Below are 23435 nucleotides of genomic sequence, written 5' to 3' on the forward strand. Positions count from 1 at the left end.
ATTATCTTTTCCAGAAAATTAGGGTACTATTTCTTTTGCTGCATAGATAAGTTGCTAATTAACCTCCCCTAGCTAGCTCAGTTATAGCCCTCTGCTAATGAACAGCGCTGTTTTAATCCTCAAGTGGTTGTCAGGCTTTATTTGACTTTGTGGTTACATCTCTAACATTTTCCCCTAAAGACTGCCAGTCTTGCTCACTATTTGTATCCTCCAGTACTTAATAAGTACTTGACATGTGGTAGGTACCCAATGAATAGTTCCTGAATAAATGAATGCATGAATGTATGAAATAAATAACTGAATCATGTAGTGAATGAGCGAATGACTGACTGAATGAATGTTATGCCCCATCCACCATGGTTACCATTTTATTTGATTAGTCTAAGAAATTCATAAGTATTGGAAGACATGGTTGCAGTATACTTCTGGCCAAAGAATAGTTTGTCCAGGATATCCCCTGTCACTTTGATAAGTATAGGACACATTACAGTCAAATTTCATGGTGACAAGGCTTCCTAACAGGCCCAACAAAGCCAAGGACCCAGAAGTACTAAGGATATTCATGATTTCATAGTCCATAAACTTACCTGGAGGAGAGATCTAACAAGGGTTCAGAAGTATATGTAGAATAAAGTCTATAGACTCAATTTGGGTATTTGGGTCTGCACCTAGGTAACAGAAGTCTAGAAAATGAAATGTAGTGAGAGCACCTGAATAATGGTTCTCAAACTTACTGTCTGTTAGACCCACTTAGGAAGTTTAATCTGCTAAAAAACAGTGTTCTTACATAGACCCCAGAGTTTGTGATTCGGTAGATTGAAATTGGAGTGAAAATCTGCATTTTTTGGTAAGTAGCTCTATATTAGTGGTTCTTACCCAGGAATGATTTTGCCCTCCTCATCCTTGGGGACATATGGCAATATCTGGAGACATTTTTACTCACCACAGCTAAGGGGGAGTGGAGTGCCATTGGTGACTAGTGGGTGGAGGCCAGTGATGCTGCTAAACATTGTATAGTGCCAAGGTTGAGAGACGCTACCACTTGGGGGAGAGAGAGTGCACTAGGGCAGCAACACTATCTCAGCCTGGACCATAGCCATGAGGCAGATGTAGGAGGTACAGTTCATCTAAGGAGGATTTTGATTAAATGAGTAGGATTGGAAACTGGTTCCTCACTTAACTGTAAATTCCTTTACCAGGATAATGCTGCATAAATAAGGTGTCAGTAAATCATTAATTTGCTTAACCCTAACAATAGAGGCTCAGAAGAGTTCCTCATGATTCCAGGTATACTACAAGGGGGAGAATAGCTCTGAAGAAGAAATGATGTAAATGTTCACTTATTTTTTCATTCATTCAACACATACGCCTTTAATATATAATTATTGACTATCTAATTGACATATATCAGAAAAAAGTACACCTTTATAAAGTTAATGATTATACCTATGTTCAGAGTAAGTCTCAATAAATATCTTGTGTTAATAGTTTTTGACAAGTTTAATTACAGTTTGAACTGATTCCTGTCCCGCTGACATCCTACAACACTATTTAATAAAAAAATACTATTGTCTACTTTCAATAATAGCAGAACTATGTAAATGACTTTACTGAGAGCTTTAAATATCAGAAAGCAATACAATACTTGCTCTTCAGTACTTCAAAGAATTTCCACTAATTAACCCTTTATCTCCTCAAAATGAAATTATCACTCCTTAGCATTTCAAGACAACTGTAAGCCTCCTTTTCTAAACCTGTAATATCAACATACAAGAATTGCTTCTTTCACCAACTGTGGTTGATTTACCCTTTAGCAGAACAAATTAAGAACTTATCAGTAATTATGAAAATAATTTCCTTCTTTTATTAAAATACTCTGCAGCCAATGCAGCTTAGCACATTATTATTCTGGGTGGCGTAGGTGTTTTGAAAGGCAGTGTGAAAATAAGAGCCTGAATTATGAATTCCTCCCATGAACACTGAATCATTTTATATTTTCTGTGGCAAAAAGAACTTACTTTTCTCTTGAAGGGAAAAAGAACAAGAACATTTTAACTTTCAGGAACACCTAAGATTGCTGTATGGTTTACATTGCACCAAATGACCTATTAACTCTGAAATAGTAATTTATTTTTTATATATGTCCACGAAACTTACTATTTTTGTGTGACGTATCTATATAGACAAGGACCTGTATAAATTTACTGTAAAATAGAACACTGCTTTCAATTTTAATTCAGTAAATATTTCTTAAATACCTACACTGTTCCAGGAACTGTGCTAGGTGCTGGGAAAGCAGAAATGGAGTCAGACAGCAAAAGGATTCACAGAAATCCAGGGATGAGGAGAGCCTCCCTGAGAAAACCAATGACATCCAACACAATCTATTAAGTTTTGCCTGAAACTGCAGAAGATATACTTTCCTGTCCTTATTTTTTGAAGGGGATCTTACATTTCAGCCACTTGTGATCTATACTCAGATCAGGCTGAGAAAACCTATCAACATAGGACCTACATTGAGCTGAGGCATACATGTCTTTTAGTTCCAGTGATTATTCAAAGAATTGCTGCTCATCTGTGACATAGACTCATGGATGGCCTGAGGTCATTCCAAACAAAGGTGTTGTATTTCTTTTAGCTGCAGCACAGGCTAGTGTCTCTAGGTTATTTTCCAGTTTTCTCTATCTATACCTTTTGCATAATTTCTTTTGATTTCCCAGAAGCAGTTCAATATGCAAAGCTGTTTGGATAACCAGATGCCCTATCTTCCACATGCTTCTAATGTAGGAGAGGTGGAGGGCAGTGAGTTTGGGACAGGAATGTTACACTTTCTATCTTCTAAGTCTCAGCTATCTTGTCCTGAGACTTGAAGGTGACAAAAATTAAAGAAAATAAATGAGATTCCCTTTGTATGTAGCAGATACAGACAGGGTCTAGGTCTGCTCTCTGGCTTCAGTTTTAGTCTAGGCTTAGGTTATAAGCTGTAAAGGATCCATATATGTGTATGATTCCAAAAAGAAGCTGAGTGGTTGTAGACTTGGTGAGCAGTACTTTTGTCGGACTGAGTTCTGAGATGCCGCACAATTATGTTTCTAATACAATAGCTCGGGTTGTGTGGAAAGTACTCCTTGCAGACCCAAGCAGTCCTTTTGGGCTGGGGAGGGATCTTGTTGGGTTAATAAAATTTCAGACTTTATTTAGTTGAGTGTATATTTCAAGCACATAGACATCCACACATAGCCCATTCCTGGGTAGCTGCCACTGTGATACTTGGGATGATTACAAATCATTGATTTCAAATAGGCTCTATTGGAAGAGTGTCTTCAGTGCTACTCCCATTTCCCTCTTCCCCCTCTCCATCAGCTTATGATGCTGGCAAAAATTCAGGGCAAGTAAACTTGCCCAATGCTTACCAAAGCCCAGTTCTAAAATAGCATTAGAAAAGCAGTCACATAATCATACCGGTACATACTAAAAGTGCTGCTTGTAGAAAGCAGACAGAATATGTAGACAATTTTTTGTATGTTATGTATTGGCAATACAGTGCTTTAGTTTTATACTGAAGATATTGATCTTTTTAAGTACAGATTTTCAACTTACTTCTTTATAAACCACATTTATACGTATTTTAAAATGACTTATCTTGTTTTCAATCTTTGCAAAATAACGTCATCTGCAATAAGAACTCAGTTTGACTCCAAATATAATTTGTAAGATATGGTTGTTATAGTTGCTACTTGATTTATACTTCTCAAGTAAAATGGTATATATCCATTATATCAAACTAATACAATGATTAAAGAGTAGGTTTAATTTTTTTAATCAGAATCATTACTATTACTACTATATCCATTTTTATCCTATTGCTTTTCCTCAATGGCCTCCACAGTTAAATCTATATCCTATGTATTTATTACTAAACCTTAAAATAAGTTTTTCACATTGTCCTCAAGTTTACTAATGCTCATTGAAATCTATATTTTAAATAATATGTAAAATAATATTATTAAGGGTTTAAGAGATATTTACAAATGTAGAGTGAATTGCTTGTTTAACAGTGTCTAAGGAGAGCCAACATTTGCTACCTTTAATTACTGAATGTTTCTAACGCCAAAGCTGTAAAATAGTTATTAACTATGGTATAAGTGGACAGTTCTGAGGCATAAAATAAGAGGATGAAATAGCCAATTACATATTAAGGAAAATTTCCAGTCTGTTGTTTATAGTATATATAAGTAGAGGAAGTTTTTAGCCTGAGTCATTCAAAGAACTGAAAAAGTATAGTTCTAAAATTATCTAATATGTATCTTCAGCAATTCAAACCTGGAGCTTTTCTGAAATAGAACTACAGACATTAGCAAATTAAGAGAGGTGCAACAAGGCATATCCTTACCAGTCAGCTCCAGGTTGCTCCTATTAATACTATACCCATTAATATTTTAACAATATAATTTTAAAAATCCTGGCAAAAAAGGTCTCTTGGATCATCCCAGGGCCCCTAAGAACAGTATAAATATGGTGAGAAATGTTGGATGAATTCCCAGTTTTGATTTTATTGATTTTTAAAACATTTAGTTTAAGTAAATACTTTGAAAACTAACCTCAATGCCTTTAGAGGATGAGGGGGTAGAAGGGTCTGTGGGGCAAGGTGCAGATTGTGCATAAATCCTGATGAGAGCTTCCTGTGGCACGTAGGAGTTTCTTGGTCAGCATCTTTTGGACATTCTTTGTCCAGGTTATTTTTTTTTTCTTTGCATACTAATAATCCTTCTCCAGGTATTTTAAACCTTAAAAAATTACTTTTCCACCAAATTTTCTTTGAGAATTAAAGAATGCCAAATATCCAGGATAATAGTACCTGTGCATCACAGATTTTAAGATACCATTGATAGCAGGAAGCACCATTATTTAATGTCTTTAGATGGAAAAATCAGTGCTAATTAATCTATGATGATGTTTTACTGTCACAAAGAATAATACATTTATATGTATTAAAATATTTTAATACAAAATAAATTACTTTTCCAGATACATAAAGCCATTATTCAGGCAGGGGAAGATATTTTGTAAAACATCTGCCATGTTTTAGTCACTAGGCCAAGTTTGTTAGAGCTGTTTTTTTCTGTTGATCTTTATGCCCATCACATGCAATATTATGCCCATTTTGACTTTAAGATATATAGATTTTAGAGTAATTGGGTATGTTGGAATTACTTTTATTATCACATTTTCTTTCTGTATTACTGATTAAAAAGTTGAAGCTAATTTTCAGTTTCATATAAGCAGACAACCTTACTGACAAACTGAAAACTCTTAGTTCTTGTAGTATTTTCATTGAACTATGAAGAGAAATATTGAACAATATTATCCTTTCAAAAACTGTGGACTTTCCAGATTATTATTCACCTTGTAAATAATTATCTATACAAAATTGGAAGCTTGGGGTGCCTGAGTGGCTCACTGGTTGAGCGTCCAACTTCGGCTCAAGTCATGACCTCGCAGTCTGTGGGTTCAAGCCCCACATCAGGCTCTGTGCTGCTAGCTCAGAGCCTGGGGCCTGCTTCAGATTCTGTGTCTCCCTCTCTCTCTGCTCCTCCCCTGCTCACACTCTGTCTCTCTCTCAAAAGTAAATAAACATTAAAAAATTTAAAAATTGGAAGCTTAAATATCATTGGTAAAATTTTAGATTTAGAAATATCTATGAATAAGGTCAAGAAGTTTTCATTTCTGAATTCTAATACCATGTAGAAAATTAATATTAATGAATAGACTGCCCCTTTAGGTTTTTTTTTTTCTTTTTAATCAACAGACATGGCTTTTTGATTTAAAACCCCTTTTCTTTTTATATAATATGAACTTTTTTAGGCTAGAATTTTTAGCTGTTTCAGTTTCAGAAAATATTTAACTTTCATAGTTTATGTCTACCATTTCTCAGGCATTATACAATTTAATTGGATAGTTGACATAGTAACTACTGTGGGGCCAGACAGACAGACATTTAGACCACAGTCAGAATATAGATGAATATGGAGGATGAAACACTTCAGGAAAGCTAGCTATAATGGGAAGAGAACTTCTCATCAAATGTAACAGTTAGGTAGCATAGGAAAGCACTTGGTCAAACATGAGAAAACAGAGATGGATACTGAAGTGACTGATACCTTGCACATTTTGGGGACTTGTTAAGTAAATATTGTATAAATGAATGGGATCTTATCTTGTGATAAGGAATCAAAGGAATACAAATAAATCAGCTGAATTAAATGGCATTCTCTATTCTATCTTCATCAACCACCCTGCCATGAATTTTTACTTTTTAATACACTATATAATTTATTTACCTATTATATTTATGTTCTTATGACCCTCCCTGCACTCCTTCTACATCTAAATTCCATAAATCAGGTATTTTTGTCTGTTCACTAATATATGTGCCAGGTACTTTGAATAGAAGAACAAATACTAGGTTCTCAAGAAATATGTGTTATGTGAATTAATGAATTTACAGAGCTCTAACTATTTGCAAATTTCTTTGCTAAGCATAGCAGAAATTACAAAGATAAATGTGACATACTTCAGTTACCAAGGCATTTAAATCTAAAAAGGAATATCAAATTGCTATAATATAAGGCAGAAAACATAAGAGCTATCAAAGGCATAGATAAAAAGTACAGTAGAGCAATGCTTCTCAACAGATATGCTATGAGAAATGGTGAGGTGTTCAGGTATAACAGGTGTGAGAAGATGTTGCTTTAGATTTCCTATTTTTAGCAATAAGCTTTTTTTTCCAGTGTAGTTCTCCCATTTGAATACTGCTAGAAATACTAAAATAAAAAAAAATGTGACAGTGCCTCAGCCCTAATGTGGATTTGCAGTTTGGGAAAACATCACCTGGGCAATCCAGGTAACCTCTAGACTGAATTTAGTTTAAGGGTCTTTGGTGCGGGGGTAGTATCGCCAGGTGGTCTGAAGAGGCAAATACAAATTGTCTTTGGAAGAACATATCTTTATCCTAGGCATCAAAGAATCCTCACGAATAATATTTTAAGGACAATAAGCATGACATAACCTAGCACACTAGGATACAAGGTACTATGAGTGAGAATTCAGAGGGAAAAAAAGGAGCAAAAACAGACCCACAAAAATTTCAAACATAGGAATTATCAATCATAGATTATAAAACAATTGTGCTTACTAAGTTAAAATAAATAAAACACCTGCATAAATATGAAACTCTACAAAGCAATCTAGTAGATTTTTTTTAATTCTCAAATGAAAACTCTAGAAATGAAAAAAAAGACAACTTAAATAAAAACTCTACAAATAATTAAATAGTTAGAAAAAAAAAGTGAAGAGAGAAATACTGAATTGAAGGTTAGGTTAACCAAAATATATCACTGAGAGGGAAGAAAAAAAGCAGAAAATCTGGAAGAGAGTTCATGATACCAGGTGAATAGGAAACAACATTCTTCAGAGTTCTGCATGAAGGTGAGACAGGTTGTATAGGTGAGTCTATATTTGAAAAAATTATGATTGAGAATTTTTCTTAACTAATAGTTATTGATCCTCTCTACTCTTGGGCAGCCTACTTTGTTTCTGCTTGCAAAGATTTTTCATTCATTTACCCCTATGTGCTTTAAAATTATTTTCTATGTATGCCAAGACATGGAAAATGCTGGAAAACATTGTTTTGGGTAGGTGTTAACAAATTTTTTTAAGAAACAGACAGTAAATATTTTAAAATTTGCGGGCCATATGGTTTCTGCTACAATGATTCAACACAAATGGTTGTAGGATAAAAGCAGCCACAATTTGTAAACAAATAGGTGAGACGTGTTCCAATAAAACTTTATTTACAGAAACAGATATCAGTCTGCCTTTGTCCTAGCCTAGAGGCTATTAGTTTTCTAACTCATACTTTAGAGGATCAAAACATGGATATAAAAAACATGTGGTTCCATTTTACTCCCAATATCAGCTCTCAGAATATTGATGAAGGCATAATGCAATGTTTCTTGAACTTTATTGCCCACACTCATGGACATAATGAGTTGGTAATAATATTAGAGGTACATATATAGAATATATAAGTTAAAAAGGGATAATTTATCCACTAACAAAGCCAAAATTATACCTTAAGGAAACTAAATTCAATACCATAAAATCTGTGATGGAATTCAAAACATCCAAAGAAAATTTAAAACATTTTAAAGGATGAAAAAGAAAAAAAATTCTGAAGTAAGCTGAAACAAGGTCATTCTGAATTATAATGGATTTATAAGGAAACACACAATTGCAGATGTAAGAAATTTTCAAAAAGTAATGTACAATCTAAGAAAAAAAAAGTAAAGAAAACTCCATGTAGTTTCCTACCAATGACTCTTTATTGTATTGCTATTTCCTCAAATGATTAGGTTTTTTAATTGCTTTTTGTAGTACTTTTAAAAGAACATGGTTGTTTTGCAAACAAAAGCAAAATTTTATCAGTTATAAAACTGAAAACAAATAACTATTATAAATTTGGGTATGACTATTTAAATTACTGGAGACTAGGTAAATTTTAGTTTACAAGAACCAGTATTTTGATAATGTGAAAGTCTAATGTTCTCATTTCTGTTAGTGTGAGTATAATGAAAGGAAATAAAGCATAATAACATAGTTTTATACTATTTGAGAATTGATCATTGAACCTGAATGAATAATGGGAAATTCCATGGAATCTTGACATCTTAGATACAAACACCAAAAATTTAACTCAATTGCATCTGCCTTGGGCCCATTTGGGCTCTGAATATACCAACTGAGATAAAACTATACTAAATGTCAATCAGAAATAATTATTTCTTACCATTCACTACAGAAGAGCAAACACAACCTTAGAGACTATCCAGTAAAAATGAACATACTGATACCTAGAACATATATTGGTATACAAGGAGTTACACATAATAATGTTAATTGGGAAGACTGAACACCGTATGTTTGTAATATAATCATGTAATTTATTTCCAGAGTATTGACTACCATGATGTACTTGCAGTCTAACAAATTTTAAGCAGACCAATCTATGCAATTAAATTAATAACATTTCTTGAAGTTAAATAGTTTTAAAATCCTATGTCTGGTTAATTGAATTACTAAGAAATTCTAAAAACAAATCTACTAGAATCATGGCTATATGTATGCTGAACATTTTAAATACAGAGTTCCTTTTTTCACTGCTGTTCAAGAAAAGACTTCAGTTAGGTAACTGTAGGTGTGTAAAGGATACTTCTATATGTCCCCTAAAACAATAGGACCATCATATTACTCTTGCATGAGACTCTTGATGGCAGGGTTGTAGGTTTGAGCCCCATGTTGGGTGTAGAGATTACTTAAAAATAAAATCATATTACTGATTTACATAGCTGTTCTTTTTCTGTTTTGTTTCTTAACAATTATATAAATTAAGCCTCCAACAAGATCTCTCCCTTGCTCTTTTTCACTCCTTTATAATAATCATGAAAATACTAAGTTCTCTCCGTATCAATTTGCCAAGTCTAACTCAGTGTGAATAGAGTCTTATAAAAGAGCTTTATGATTTGGTTATCACTTGGAGGGGAAAGTTTGGTTACCCAATTATAGTAATGCTCTGTATAATTGTTTTGAATACCTCAAAGCTAACAGATCTTTCTTAAAGTGTATGTCCCTAAAGTTATAACATCATGTCTCCATAATGGCATGAATTTGTCAGTTCCCTGAAGAGCAAGGAAAATGATGGCAACCCCTCTAGAGTGATGGCATGAGGCCAGAGTGTTTGTTTTATTTTTTTTTAGGAATCATATTGCCAGGTAGATGAAATGGTGACTTCCAATATAAATGACAAAAGAGAGGAAAAAATTCTGGGTATGAAGAAATAAGGATAATAGAAGCAAAAGAGAGGAATCACTTCAATTCAATTACTTAACTTTGAGATAAAACAAGCCAGTATCAGTCTCAATCAAAATGTGACTACTGCTACTCCCAACTGTAATAAATCAATTTGAAATGTAGGAAAGACCATTAAAAGTTTTTGTTTTTGGGGCACCTGGCTGGCTCAGTCAGTAGAGCATGCAACTCTTGATGGCAGGGTTATAGGTTCAAGCCCCACGTGGGGCTTAAAAATAAAATCATGTATATACATATAGATACATATATATATACATATATATATGTATCTATATGTATATATATATGATATTACTTAAAAATTAAATCATATATATATGTCATATATATATATGATTTGTTTTCAATCACAAAATAGGCATAAAAGTTATAAATGGATTGATAAAACTGCTTAGCAATAGTTAAGAAATTATAATTAAAATTTATGCAATTGACATTCTAGAAACATTTTCTGAAAACAAACTTGATCTTTCACAGACAGACCTGATAGCATCAGATGGTGCTACTAAGAACCATAGAGAAAGTCCACAGGTTAATTAAAAGAAAGGATTAGGGTTTTTCTAGGGAATGTAGTCACCACACATGATCTAACACTCAAAATCCAAATTTAGAGTATCCCAAAGGATGTGCAAATTATTGCCCTAAGTATAGCTTTATAAGCTATATTAAAAGAAAACATTTAAACATTTAAAAAGAAACACTTCTAACCAAAAAAGCCTATTTCTGAAGTGAGAAAGTACTTTCAATTTATTTCATGGGTCATCCATAATGAAACATTTTCTGCATCCTGTTAATTAGTTATCCAAAGCAAGATAAAAATATATTTTAAAATTGTCTAAAACTATTGTGACCAATCAGACTAAAATAAAAATATCTTTGCTTGGGATTATCAGGGTAACAGATTATCATGAGAAACAAAATGGATTGTTTATAACAGACCTCAGTATTGTACCAAGCTGAAGTATTCTCCCTTCAAACTTCCAATATTAGGTTTAATAATTGCTAGAGCTGTATGTCACTAATAAGATGGAACATACATGGAAATAATTCTCAAAGAGAAACCGTAGCTGAGAAATATTTGAACATTTATTCTTGTACAAAACTAATCAATTGAAGAACTTGTTGAATATATGCTACGTGCAGATGTCCTAGGCATTAAGGATGCAGTAGTGAATAAGAAAAAGTATCTCTCTCATGGCACTTACTTTCTGGTCAGGGAGACAGACAAAGAGAAATAAAATAAATACTAAAGTAGGAATGTATGCTGTGATGAATACAAAATAGGGTGCTATAAAGAGAAGAACAGTGCAACACTCTGGACTGGATGGTCAGAAACAACTTCAAGAAGGGATGTACAAGGAGATACACAGAAGCACAGTTCATTTAACAAAATAAATTTAAAATCACCTCAATGCCATCAATATTAGGGATAATAGATCAATTATGATATATTTATACAATGCAGCACGTACAAGAAGTGTAACATATGTAGTAAAGTTTTAAAATTTCCACAACGTATTGTGGATTTAAAAATTGAGGATGCCAGTGTTACATACTGTGTGATAATATTTATGTAAAAATCGTATTAATTTCTATGGCTGCATACATATGTCAAAGCATAAGTGGATACCTGGAATTATACATAACAAAATATAAATAGAAGTGACCTTGGGGAGATGGGTAGATATAGACACCCAAGTTGATTAAGATGATTAATTAGGACTTCTGCCTAAGCAATTATGTTTTAAAGTTTTATACCTAAAAGATACTCAGGCATTAATTTTGCAATTAAAAATTAATTTAAGGGGTGCCTGGGTGGCTCAGTCAGGCATCTGACTTCAGCTCCGGTCATGATCTCACGGCTCATGAGTTCGAGCCCCGTGTTGGGCTCTGTGCTGACAGCTCAGAGCCTGGAGCCTGCTTTGGGTTCTGTGTCTCCCTCTCTCTCTGCCCCTCCTCCACTCACACTCTGTCTCTCTCTCCCTCAAGAATAAATAAACATTAAAAAAATTAAAAAAAAATAATTTAAAAAATTAAAAGTAAGGCAAGAGGGGAGGGGGATAAAGGGTGGGCAAAATGACTGAAGGGGGTCAAAAGGTAGAAACTTCTAGTTATACAATAAACAAGTCACAGCGATAAAATGTACAGCATGGTGACTATAGATGGTGTTGCATATTTGAATGTCGCTAAGAGAATAAATCATTAAAATTCTCATCACAAGAAAAAAAATACAACTATATGTGGTTATGGTTATTAACTGGACTTGTGGTGATCATTTTGTAATACAAACAAATATCAAATCATTATGTATACCTGAGACAAATATAATGTTATATATCAATTATACCTTAATGAAAAAGGTAAGACAATCTGATAACATAAACCAAAATTAAAAGACAATTTTTTTTTAAAGTAGGCTTCACACCCAGCACAGAGTCCTATGATGGGGCCTGAACTCACAACCCTGAGTTTAAGCCCCTGAGATTAAGACCTGAGCCATGATCAAAAGTTGGATGCTTAACCGACTGAGCCACTCAGGAGCCCCAAAAGACAACTTCTAATTTCAACTTTATTACTACAATCTTGAAAAAATCATTTAAGTCAACTCATTTCTATATAAAACATAGTAGCCTTATCCCTTCATAACTAACTATACTTAGAGCACTTATACTTAGATTTAAAATCATTACATTGGTAAAACTATTGTGTATATATATGAACATGATAAAAATAAATCAGCTGTGAAGAAAATAAATACAGTTGTCTTAACCTTCATTGTTTAAAACTCACCCAGAAAAACAATTTAATGATAAAACACTCTGGTAAGAGGGTGATGGGACAGAAGTTCTGTCAGTTTTGATTACTTTTCAAGTACATCAAAGAAACATGAACTGCACTGATCTCTTCAGATAATCTACTTTGAAAGGCAGGTAACCACACCTCTGACTGGATAGTTTTCTTCAAGGACAACTTAACAGTTGAATTTTGTAAGGCTAAAATATGTTTTTGTTTGTTTGTTTTTTTGCGTGACAGGTAAGAGTCATGTTTTAGCAGATGCTGGAGAAAGAGTGTGATTGATTCCTAAGACTAATGCTGACCTCAAACACTAATATATTTATATATATAAATTAAACTTAAAACCTTAGACATTCTGTGAAAGAAAACCAAAAGAGTCACACAATAGGAGAATGCTGTTTCTTCTCATAGTATTCATTGAACAGTCCCAAAGGTCTTTCAGAATAACTAACACTTCCCCTTTTTGGATTGACACTGAAGCATGTTCTACCCACTAAAAAGATAATAAAACTAAATCCAGGTTGGTTATTATTCATGAAGATATGCAAGTAGCTATAAACTGGAGTTTAAGATGGTATATTTTTCTTAAGTAGAAACCATTTGATTAGATTTTTGTGGTGTTTCATTCTTTCTTTGGCTATACAACATACTAAACAGTGCCTTAGAATATACTACTAGAGTCTTTTCTGGCTATTGGTAAAGAGCAAATCTTGCAAGAATTTTCCTACCATGGACTTCTGTATTGGATTTCAAAAAGAAAAAAATTATGACATCAGTGAGGACATCCACCTGATGTTATCACCAGGGCAAGTTGGGTTCTTTTTATGGCACTAGGGTTCTTGCGAGAAGAGGATCCCTAGAATATCAGAATCTATAGCAAATAATATGCCCAATGTCACTTATTAATTATCCACATAAATACTGTAATTTAAATTGCATCCATTCCCTAAAAATAACCACATTTTCAGTAGGTTTGCTCTTTACCTAGAAATTCTAATCATGCCCTTCTCCTAGACCCTCCAATAACTTGTGAGAGGCAAGTAAAATAATAAAACCTCAGATGTAGATCAGATATGGGGTGAAGAACACCGGGAAAAATCTTAGAATACCTAGTACTCAACAATGTAGTGCCCTATCTAACAGCATCAACATAGAGCTATTAGCTCTATGGGATTAATTGATATTTATCTCCCCTTCATGCAAAACAAAACAAAACAAAACAAAACAAAACAAAACATTGTATAATCTGGAAATAAATGTACATAAATATTTAAAACGTAAGAGTCTAATTAAAACTTAATCAGGACATTTCTGCTCTTTGAGTCCTTCCTTAAAATCTTATAGAATTACTGATGAGATTAAGATGATTTTGACCAGATATATTGCAATTACTTACAGAAAGGAATCATTGGAGAATTATTAATCCTCATTTATTACAATTGTTTTCTTTTGTCTTCATGAATTCATTAAATAGGTGAATAAGACAATTAAATGTCACTCAATGTTTTTACAATAAAATAATCTGGAAGGGCCATATAAATATTACATTACTCTGATAATAGATTCAAGGTCATGCAAATAATATAGTGGTCTAATGATCATAGAGATTGCTATTTTAGTGTGCAATGCTAAGCTGGAGTACTAGGGCAAAATGTTGAAATATTATTTGAGCTCCTACGACTTTAAAATATTAGAGCTTCTAAAAAATCCTCATGGGATTTGCATAGCAATGTGTCTTACATATTAGGTAATGCAATCCTATCTTGGGACATAATCTGATGGCATCATCACACACAAACACATTCATCATCTTGTCCTGCAGATTCAAAAAGCAAAATGTTTTCTGAGTGTAACACACATCCCACTAACTTATCATTTTCCTGTTGACTAGCAGGCAACTGAAATAACTTAATGTGCTTTGAATATATAATCCAAAGTAATATAAGAAAACATCTGTCACTTACGTTTTTGAGTCATCCCACAATACACAATAGGGATTCAAAGTACCCTAAAAATAAGCAGAAAAAGAATAAATGTATCATGAATACACACAACAAAAATGTAAGTTTTATGTGAAATGCAAACAGAATGGTGGGTTTCTTATCTTGCAGTATGAAACTCTCAAGATTCCACCTCCATTTTTTTCCTTGCGTAAAAAATTTGTATGCTTTTTCTCATAGACTTGGTGATGCATTTTATGAAATTCTCTTCATGAAGACAATACATTTACCACAAATGTCATAACCTATGTTTAGTTATTTTGAAAATTGAAAGTGAAGCTCTCATATAGCTCAAGGTCTATATTTCAATGATTTCTATTTCATCCTTTTACCTGTAAAATATTAATTCCTGGATTATTTCCTTTAGGAAGACCAAAGTATCTACACAATTTAAATCATGGTGAAACATTCTGTATTATGCACATGTACAAAACACCACTGACATCCTCATTACTCTCTAGTTGGTCACTTTCCTAGGGGCAAGAGATAGTAACATTAATTGTCCATTTCTGGAGAGTGTGTTGGCTTGCAATAGCTTTTTTTCCCCTAAAAATGGGTTTATTAGGTATGGCTGTACTTTTTAAAAAGGAACATTTTATTCAATAATGATGACGATGAATGAAATAAAAATTGATGCCCCTCACAGCATTCTTTGAGTTGGTTTTCCCTTAAAGTACAAAGAATGTGAGTGCCATTAAAAGAGATTTTAGGTACAAATTTGTATTTGATATGCAAACTTCTCTGCCCCACACCCCCTTTCCCCTACCAAGTCATTCATAGCTGCCCTCTTGGGGTGTAGTTCACAATTAGCATGAACTAAACCAGATCCACTATTTAATAGTCCCTTTGCATGTCTCCTTAATTATAATAATTATACCTATTGAATGAGATGGAGATGGAAGCATAAAATGGGATGTTCTTTCGAATTTGGAAGGAAATAAAGTTTAATCATTTCCTTCCTATAAGCCTAATTTAAGATGTAAAAGTGGTAAAGTCTCAGTAGAGCTATTCTTATCTCTTAAAGACCACCTCATTCTTTTGAAATCCAGAAAAAATGCAGACATGACCACATCTAGACCATGGCAAAGTGTTTCTTTTTTTTTAATAGTTCACAGACAAGGTTACATTGGTTTTGGGTGTACAACATAGGCATTTGACAAGTTTATATGTCATGTTTTGCAATATCTTCTTAATCCACAGATCACTTTTGTATAGATCGCGTCTAATGAAACTATGTAAAAAAATGTCAAATTTTTATTGGTTCAATATTTATATATGTATGAGTGGCTACCATGACCTTCAGGATGATACAAAGAATATTCTCCGCACTGGATTACCTTGGGTAGTGCTTTCTGTTTTGAAGAGTACTAACTGTTGAAATGTTTTCCTTCTGTTTGTCAGATTCATTGGGCTTTATTTTGCCCTTTTGAAACTAGCCTAATAATTATTCCTTTACATGATATCTTTAGATAGCTACAAATGCTATTATATCCCTGAAGAGTCTTCTCTATTAAACATACTCCGTGGATTTCAAGTTCTCTCATTCCCCACATCACTCATATGTTGGAGCACACGTTTAAAGCGCATTTAGGGCAACTATCCATGTATAGAACCTACCTGTATAGAACAAAGTGGTGCTCTTTCCATCTCCTTTAGGTGCCACATTCTTAATAATGCAGACTAAGACTACATCAGATATATTTGTAGTCTCTCCCTCAGCTTGATTACATATACATTGAAGTCTCTTAGGAGAGACATTCTGAATCCTGATTTTGACATCCCACACATTCACTATTGCTTCAAAACTTTTAATCATTAGAGGATTAAGAGACAAACATGGTATCTATGACCTCATCCAACCAAGTCTTTAATAAAAATGATGACTAGGCCAAGGCAGATAAAAGTTACAGTCCTGAAACACGCTACTGGCTCCATTCCACAGGTGGACATTCTCCCCCATGACAGCCAGCTCCCAGCCCTCAGTCTTGTCTTACATGTAGATAATCACTGTCTTCAAAAGTCTAGGCAGGCTCTTTGTGAAACGTTCCCTTTCTAAGTGCTGTTTTCTGGGTCCATTCTAGAATTTCACTAGAAATAAACATTTAAAATGGTGATTCTAAAATTTTTGTAATCCACCCCAATTTTATTTTTTCTTTTAATTATAACATTTGACTAACTCCAATATTTTAGCACCATTACCATTCTCCAAAAATTCCTCAAAGGCCACATTAGCCAAGGTATCTTACTTCTTATCAAATGTTCATACCTATAAACTATGCTGTTAGAACAAAAACACTTCCTTCCCTGAAAAAAGTTACAGTCTTATAGAAGTTGATGAGAAACACACATGTGGAATGTTTATATAACCATAAATAGATATGTTTTTATAAGTGTTACTAGTCATAATATACTGTTTAAGGGACAAATGAGGGGCATCATGGCTTGTGTTAGATCAAGTTTCATGGACTAAGTGTATCTTTAATGTGAGTCTACAGGAGGCATAGATCTGGGGAGGGTCACAGAAGGGAGTGGTGTTTTGAATTGTTTTCTTTTTCTTGTTCTTCCTTTATTTTTCCTTTATTTTTAAAATTGTTTTCTTCCTTGGTCTTACGAGATACTATCTGGTTTTAGCTTAAATTTTCATTCAATTTGTGACTTTCTAAGAAATCCTTAGCATAGCTACAATGTTGTATCATAAAGTTATGGTGTATTTATCTGGGATTTGTTCAAAGAACTCAGAGCACTTTATAGAAAACAAATTATCCTTGAAATATTACAATGAAGGATATGAGTATATGTTTAATTAATATATAAATTATTATAGAAAGGTGATACATTCACCTTTTGAAGAACCAGAGATAATGGTCTTTAGAAGAACCACAGATAATGGTTCTTCTAAATCTAGTTCACTTCTTTTAGTAATATATGGGTTAGATAAAGTTAAACCATTACAGGATACTGATTATAGGATTAATATTTCATATTTAGTGTTCCTAATAGTTTACAACAAAAGAAAAATAATATTAGAAAAGAAATATAATATGAATATAATTGTTTGAATATCTCTTTCTTTTTTACTCTCCTAAAGAAACTTATTTCTACTTTCAGATAAAAATGTAAAGGTGAGAAATGTTTGTTCTACTCTTAATCCATGCCATTGTTAACCCTTCATTTTATCCTCTACCTTCTTCACCTCTCATCTCTTGGATCTTATCTCATATTGCTCTTTCTTTTTGTCCTTGTGAAAATTTAAAAAGCATCCACGTGAGGATTATTAAAGGTTCCAAAATGCACTACTCACTCTTGTGCTTCACTCTACATTCTGGAACCTACACGACAGACAGACACTGCCCTCTGTGAGTTCTAGTGCAGTTACCAATATGGAGGTCTGTGAGCTGCAGTCAATTATTTAAACATTTGAAGTTTAGAAAAATAAGCAGAACAAACAAATCAGAAGAATCTTAGTATCTGGATAGACCAGTTGCTTAAAGGAAAAAGAATGTGTGATGGGAAACATAAGGCAAATATCAATGACAAATGAATACTAAACATGAAAAAAAAAAACTGGCTAAAAAGTTCTGCTGAGAAATCACTTATAAAATATTTGTTATAATTTTTAGATACTTTTCTCAAAGGTACTCTGCTACAAGATCTGTTATGAGGAATTTACAGGAAGTCAATAACAGGAAACGGTGAGCCCAACAGAGAGTAACAAATGTGATGACAGAAACAAGGGGAAAAGAGTTGAGCTATACACTAGCCGATGGACGTAGATTTAAGAAATGCACTAAGCTAAGGAAACAAAAAAATTCCCAGGCATATGAGATAAATGTACGTAAGAAAATTCATTTTCAAAACTGTTAATATCATTGACACTTAAAATATTAAAACTTCACGTTTTTGAAAACTTTTGGAAATATACTATCTTCTTGAAAACCACATTTTTGGTAAAACAAGCAAGCAAACAAATAAAGAAACAGATAGCAACAGAAAAAAAAACTGTCTCTCTTGATCCCAGTCAAAATAGAATAGTTAAACTGAAGTTAAATATTTCTACTCACCTACATTTAAGCATTTTAAAAATGTACCATGACTCAAATTTCCTAATTACCATAGGTACTCTACATACTACTTTCAAGTGTCTTTAATAGTCTTTGCCTTTTTTTTTTTTTTACTTTTACTTTTACCTCTCTCCCTTTTTCCACATCAACGAAACCAATATACCCATTTAACAGTATAATATAGCACTGGCTTTGTTAATTTATTTCTATGGGTGGTTCTCTCTTTTCCTTTGGCTGCATAACTTTCTTTTTTAAATTTTCTATAATAAGGGATTTGAACATCCTTTCTAGATGTACACCTCAGTGATTCATGAATGACATTCATAAAATAATTCCTTTTCTTCTTTCAAAACTCTATTTCAAGTCTTTTTCTTTCCCTACAGAACACTTTAAATACATCTCACTGTGGTAAATTACTCTTACTATGGTAAACTTCATTTAGTCATTCATGTAAAAGTCACTTAGTAAACCCCTATTACATTCCAGGTACTGAGGATACAGCATTGAGCAAATTTCTTGCCTCATAGACTTAACTATAGTGAAAGGGGCAGGGAGAGAGACAAATAAACACATAAATGCATAAAATGCTAGATGGTAATCTGTGCTATGATGAGAAAGTAAATCACAATGACAGGGAAGTCTGGAAAGTGAATGAGTTGCAATTTTATATATTGGGAAGCCTTCACCAATAAGATGATATCTGAGCAGAGATCTGAAGGAAGTTGATCACAGAAAAAATAAAAGTCACAATAAAAATGAATGAAAACCAAGTTTCTCTAATTTTTCCTAATTTAAGTTCTGAATAAATTCAATTCACACACTATGTTTATTACACTCTTGCTATCTTAGTGTTTGCCAAGTGTTTTCTCCAGACCTACTCCAGAATCAACTGGGGTATTATTTAAAATGTAGATTAGTTGTCTCCACAAGTTCTGAGATTGGGGCTATACCTAGGAATATGCACTGTAATTATTACTCCCTCCACCCACCATAGTTTCTATCCACATCAAATTTGAAGAAGTACTGCTCAAGATGCACACAACAGAAATCATATGGTTTATTTACCCTTTTTTTTAAACTTTCAAATGCTTAGTGCTCATATGTCATAGCAACTTCCATATCTAGAAACGTCTTAACTTTCTGGTACCTTTCATACTCCTGTTAAAATATTTAAACTTAAAAATATATTTAAAAATATATCCTTTTGTCTATTGAAGCAAAGCAAGTGAACAGACGAAGCATTAAGGGCATGAAGAAGGGCAGTGACTTCATCATAACTATCTCAGCATTTCCAATTTTCTGACTCAGATGTTCCAGAATGACTGTCTCTGTCACATCTTCTAGAGCATTGCACATTGACTTCTTGAATGTAGATGGGAGAAAGACTGTTCAGAGGACACTACACTGTCTCTCTTTAATTTTCAATATTTTGGACATAAAGGCATTGCATTAAAAAGACCTGGATTTTGCTAAGCTTATCTTCCCTTTCTTTTCCCACTAAAGCATAATTGTAGCTATTACATATCACTGCACAAAAAGATTTTGGGAACTCCTTAAGAACATTTCTAATATGATTGACTTGACCCACAAAAGACTCATTTATAATCTGTGTATAATTCTACTACTATTTGAGAAAAGACACATTAAATAAAGTCTAAGGAATGCATGGTGGAAGGGAGCGGGTAAGATCTTAGTGTATGTAATATTTCCATAGTCAAATCTATGAAATGCCCCTAAAAGCTGATCAGTGAGAGTATTTCTTTTAACATATAAACAGCTTCATAGTACCTAAAAGTGTAATATACCACCCAAGGATATGATACAGTTGAAAACTGTATGAAACTGAACTGCAGAAGGTAATCTGTTGAATGTTCTCCAAATCTTTTTTTCAAGGTTATGGTAAGTACTATTCCATATTTCCATATTTTTAAAGGATACTTAAAAAGAACTAAATTGGGTCTAACACTTTTTTCTTCTTCTTCTTTTTTTCCTTTTTTTTTTTTTGAAAGGGTAGCTGACATATACCTGAAGTCTAAAGAGCATCATTACAAATGCAATACTGTGTTCTTACTTAATACAATCATGGAGATAAAGGAATTTTTGAATAGATTTATGAGGGTTCTACAGAAAGCATCACATTGAGGACAAGTCAATATGGAAAAGAAGGAGCTGGCTGTAGCTAAGGCAGACTGATATAAAGACCACCGAAGTGCGAAATGCAGAATATTGTTTTATCAGGATGAGTCACATCCATGTTGCATAGCTTTTCTTGAGGAGTTGGCAGCTATTTAATTGGAACATAAAGAAATAGCATATATTTAATTCAGCTTCTGCTATATGGTTACTCACTAGCCCACATTAACCAGATGACACTATTTTTGTGGATGTGATAACAGCTTGCTTCCCTAATTTCTGAGATGTATCACTAACCTGAATGTACATTATTTCCCAATGAATACTGCCTATTTGACATATGGAAAACAGTAAAAAGTAGAATCGCTATCAGGGATTATTTTTATGTGTATTCTTCAGACAAAATCATTGCCTTCATGTAGATGTCTTAGAGTGTCTTACCCTTATATGATCACATGATTATATCATTTCCAACAATGGCTGCGCAGGAGCCTGGTGCACCTCTCAACAAACACATGGGTTTCCTAGGAGCAGAAACTCTCCAAGTATTTCTTATGAGTTGGAGTGGCAAATAACTTTAATAAAAATAGTTAAATAACTAGATTTCATACAGGTAAAACATACAGCTTAAGTCTTTTCCTTTTATAGCCAAGAGGATATCTTAATAAAACTTCTATGGGATTGTAGCAGAGGCAAAGGCACCAGAAGTGTCTGCGCTACTCCAGTCTATCAGCTGCCAGCAGAGAAGTTTTGCTAAATTGCTTCAAAAGCACAACATATCTGCAAATGCCAGAGTTGCCCCTGACATCCAGCACTTGGTTCCACAAGGCCCTTTCTGTGGTGGAGCCTAGGTGGTGCTGCTCGTGGCATCCTCCGATTTTCTCTAATATCCCACCACCACTTTACAGTGGCCATTCTCACTGTCTGGTGATTCCTTTCATCAGGTTGCTAAGGTGCTGGAATAATAATCAGCAGGACAAAATTTAATCTCTGGTTGCTAATTAATTCTTATTGAATAATGTATCATCAGTATTGCATTATATCTGATTCAAAATGGCACTCTTAATGTTTACATATACATTTTCTTCATAATCTAAAATTAATTTTGCAATGTTCCAATGCAGGGATATTAGTTTTCTATTGCTATTGTAACAAATTACCATAAACCGCAGCATAGAATAACATAAATTCATTATCTCACAGTTTCTATAGGTCAGAAGTCTGATGAGCTCAGCTGGGTCTCTACTCAAGAGATTCTCAAGGCTGAGATCAAAGTATTGGCATGATATCACTACTTCCTGGAGGATCTAAGGATAAATCCATGCTCAGGTTCATTCAGGTTTCAGTAGAATTAGTTCCTTGCAGTTGAAAGGCTGAGGTCTACATTTCCTTCCTGGTTAGCAACCAGAGGTTGTTTTCAGCTTTTACAGGCTGCCTGTGCCCATTGGCTTGAGGCCCTCTTCATTCATTGTCAAAGTCAGTAATGGTAGTTGAGTTTTTAGTATGCTGCATTTCTGACCATAGCCACAGGGAAAACCACTTTTAATGGTTCATGTGATAAATTAGACCTACCCAGATAATCCAAGATAATTTCCCCATCTCAATGTCCTTACCTTTATTCACATATGCAAAGTCCCTTTTGACATGTAACATAACTGGTTCTGGAGGTTAGGACATGGGCATTTTGGGTGGGGGCATGATTCTGTTTACTATATAGGGATTGACTAACTCTATAGCCCAGAATCCAAATCTGGCCTGCTACCTATTTTTGTAAATAAAATTTCATTGCAGAGCCACACTCATTTGTTTAGATATTGTCTGGCTCCTTTCATGCTCCAACAGCAGAACTAAGTAAATGGGACAGAGGTCATTATAGCTCATGTCTAAAATATTTGCTACCTGACTCCTAACTAAAAAGATTAGCTCACCACTGCTCCAAAAATAGCAGAATTATTCTAAAATCTTTTTGAAAAATGTTGACTATGTATTATTAATCAAAATAAACTGAATTTGAAATGTAAGTGGGAAGGGTGCTACTCAAACTGAGGAATTTAGGATATAATCAAGAAAACACACACACACACACACACACACACACACACACCCCAAAAAACCAAAACCAAAACAAAACAAAACAAAACAAAACAAAGCAAAACAAAACAAAACACCATACTAACTGTAGCTAAGGAACAAATTCTATCTCAATTTCAGCTGGTGACAGAGCCATCAATCTGTCTGTCTAGTCAGCATTTCAAGACTCTTCCATAAAAATTACCCAGAGCTTTAAGCAGAAAAAAAATCAGAAATCTCTTTCAAATGGACAAAAGGTAGGGTAGAAAAGTGATTCAAAACATAAAGGCATACAAACACCCCTTTGCAGAAATTATAGATTTATAGACTGGACTTCCTTAAGCTTTGTCAAGTGATTTTTAATTCCTTAGGTTTTTATCAGCCTTTGATATTTTCAAAAATACCCACTGATGAGTGTTTCAAATTTCTTCTCATTGTTTCTAATGCT

The 23435-nt window shown here is 33.6% G+C and overlaps 1 protein-coding gene across 5 annotated transcripts in view; it reads right to left on the minus strand.

Annotated features, from left to right (window-relative positions):
• Positions 1-23435, minus strand: part of ADGRB3 (adhesion G protein-coupled receptor B3) — a 721030-nt gene that overhangs the window by 270806 nt on the left and 426789 nt on the right. For all 5 annotated transcript variants that reach the window (XM_053904766.1, XM_019417654.2, XM_019417653.2 and 2 more), the window contains one exon: positions 14688-14731. In XM_053904766.1, coding sequence (XP_053760741.1) covers positions 14688-14731 — 44 coding nt within the window. The remainder of the gene's footprint in view (positions 1-14687; positions 14732-23435) is intronic.

The sequence above is a fragment of the Panthera pardus genome, unplaced genomic scaffold, assembly GCF_024362965.1.
Source record: "Panthera pardus isolate Hobbes unplaced genomic scaffold, ASM2436296v1 HiC_scaffold_17, whole genome shotgun sequence".
NCBI classification, from domain to species: domain Eukaryota; kingdom Metazoa; phylum Chordata; class Mammalia; order Carnivora; family Felidae; genus Panthera; species Panthera pardus.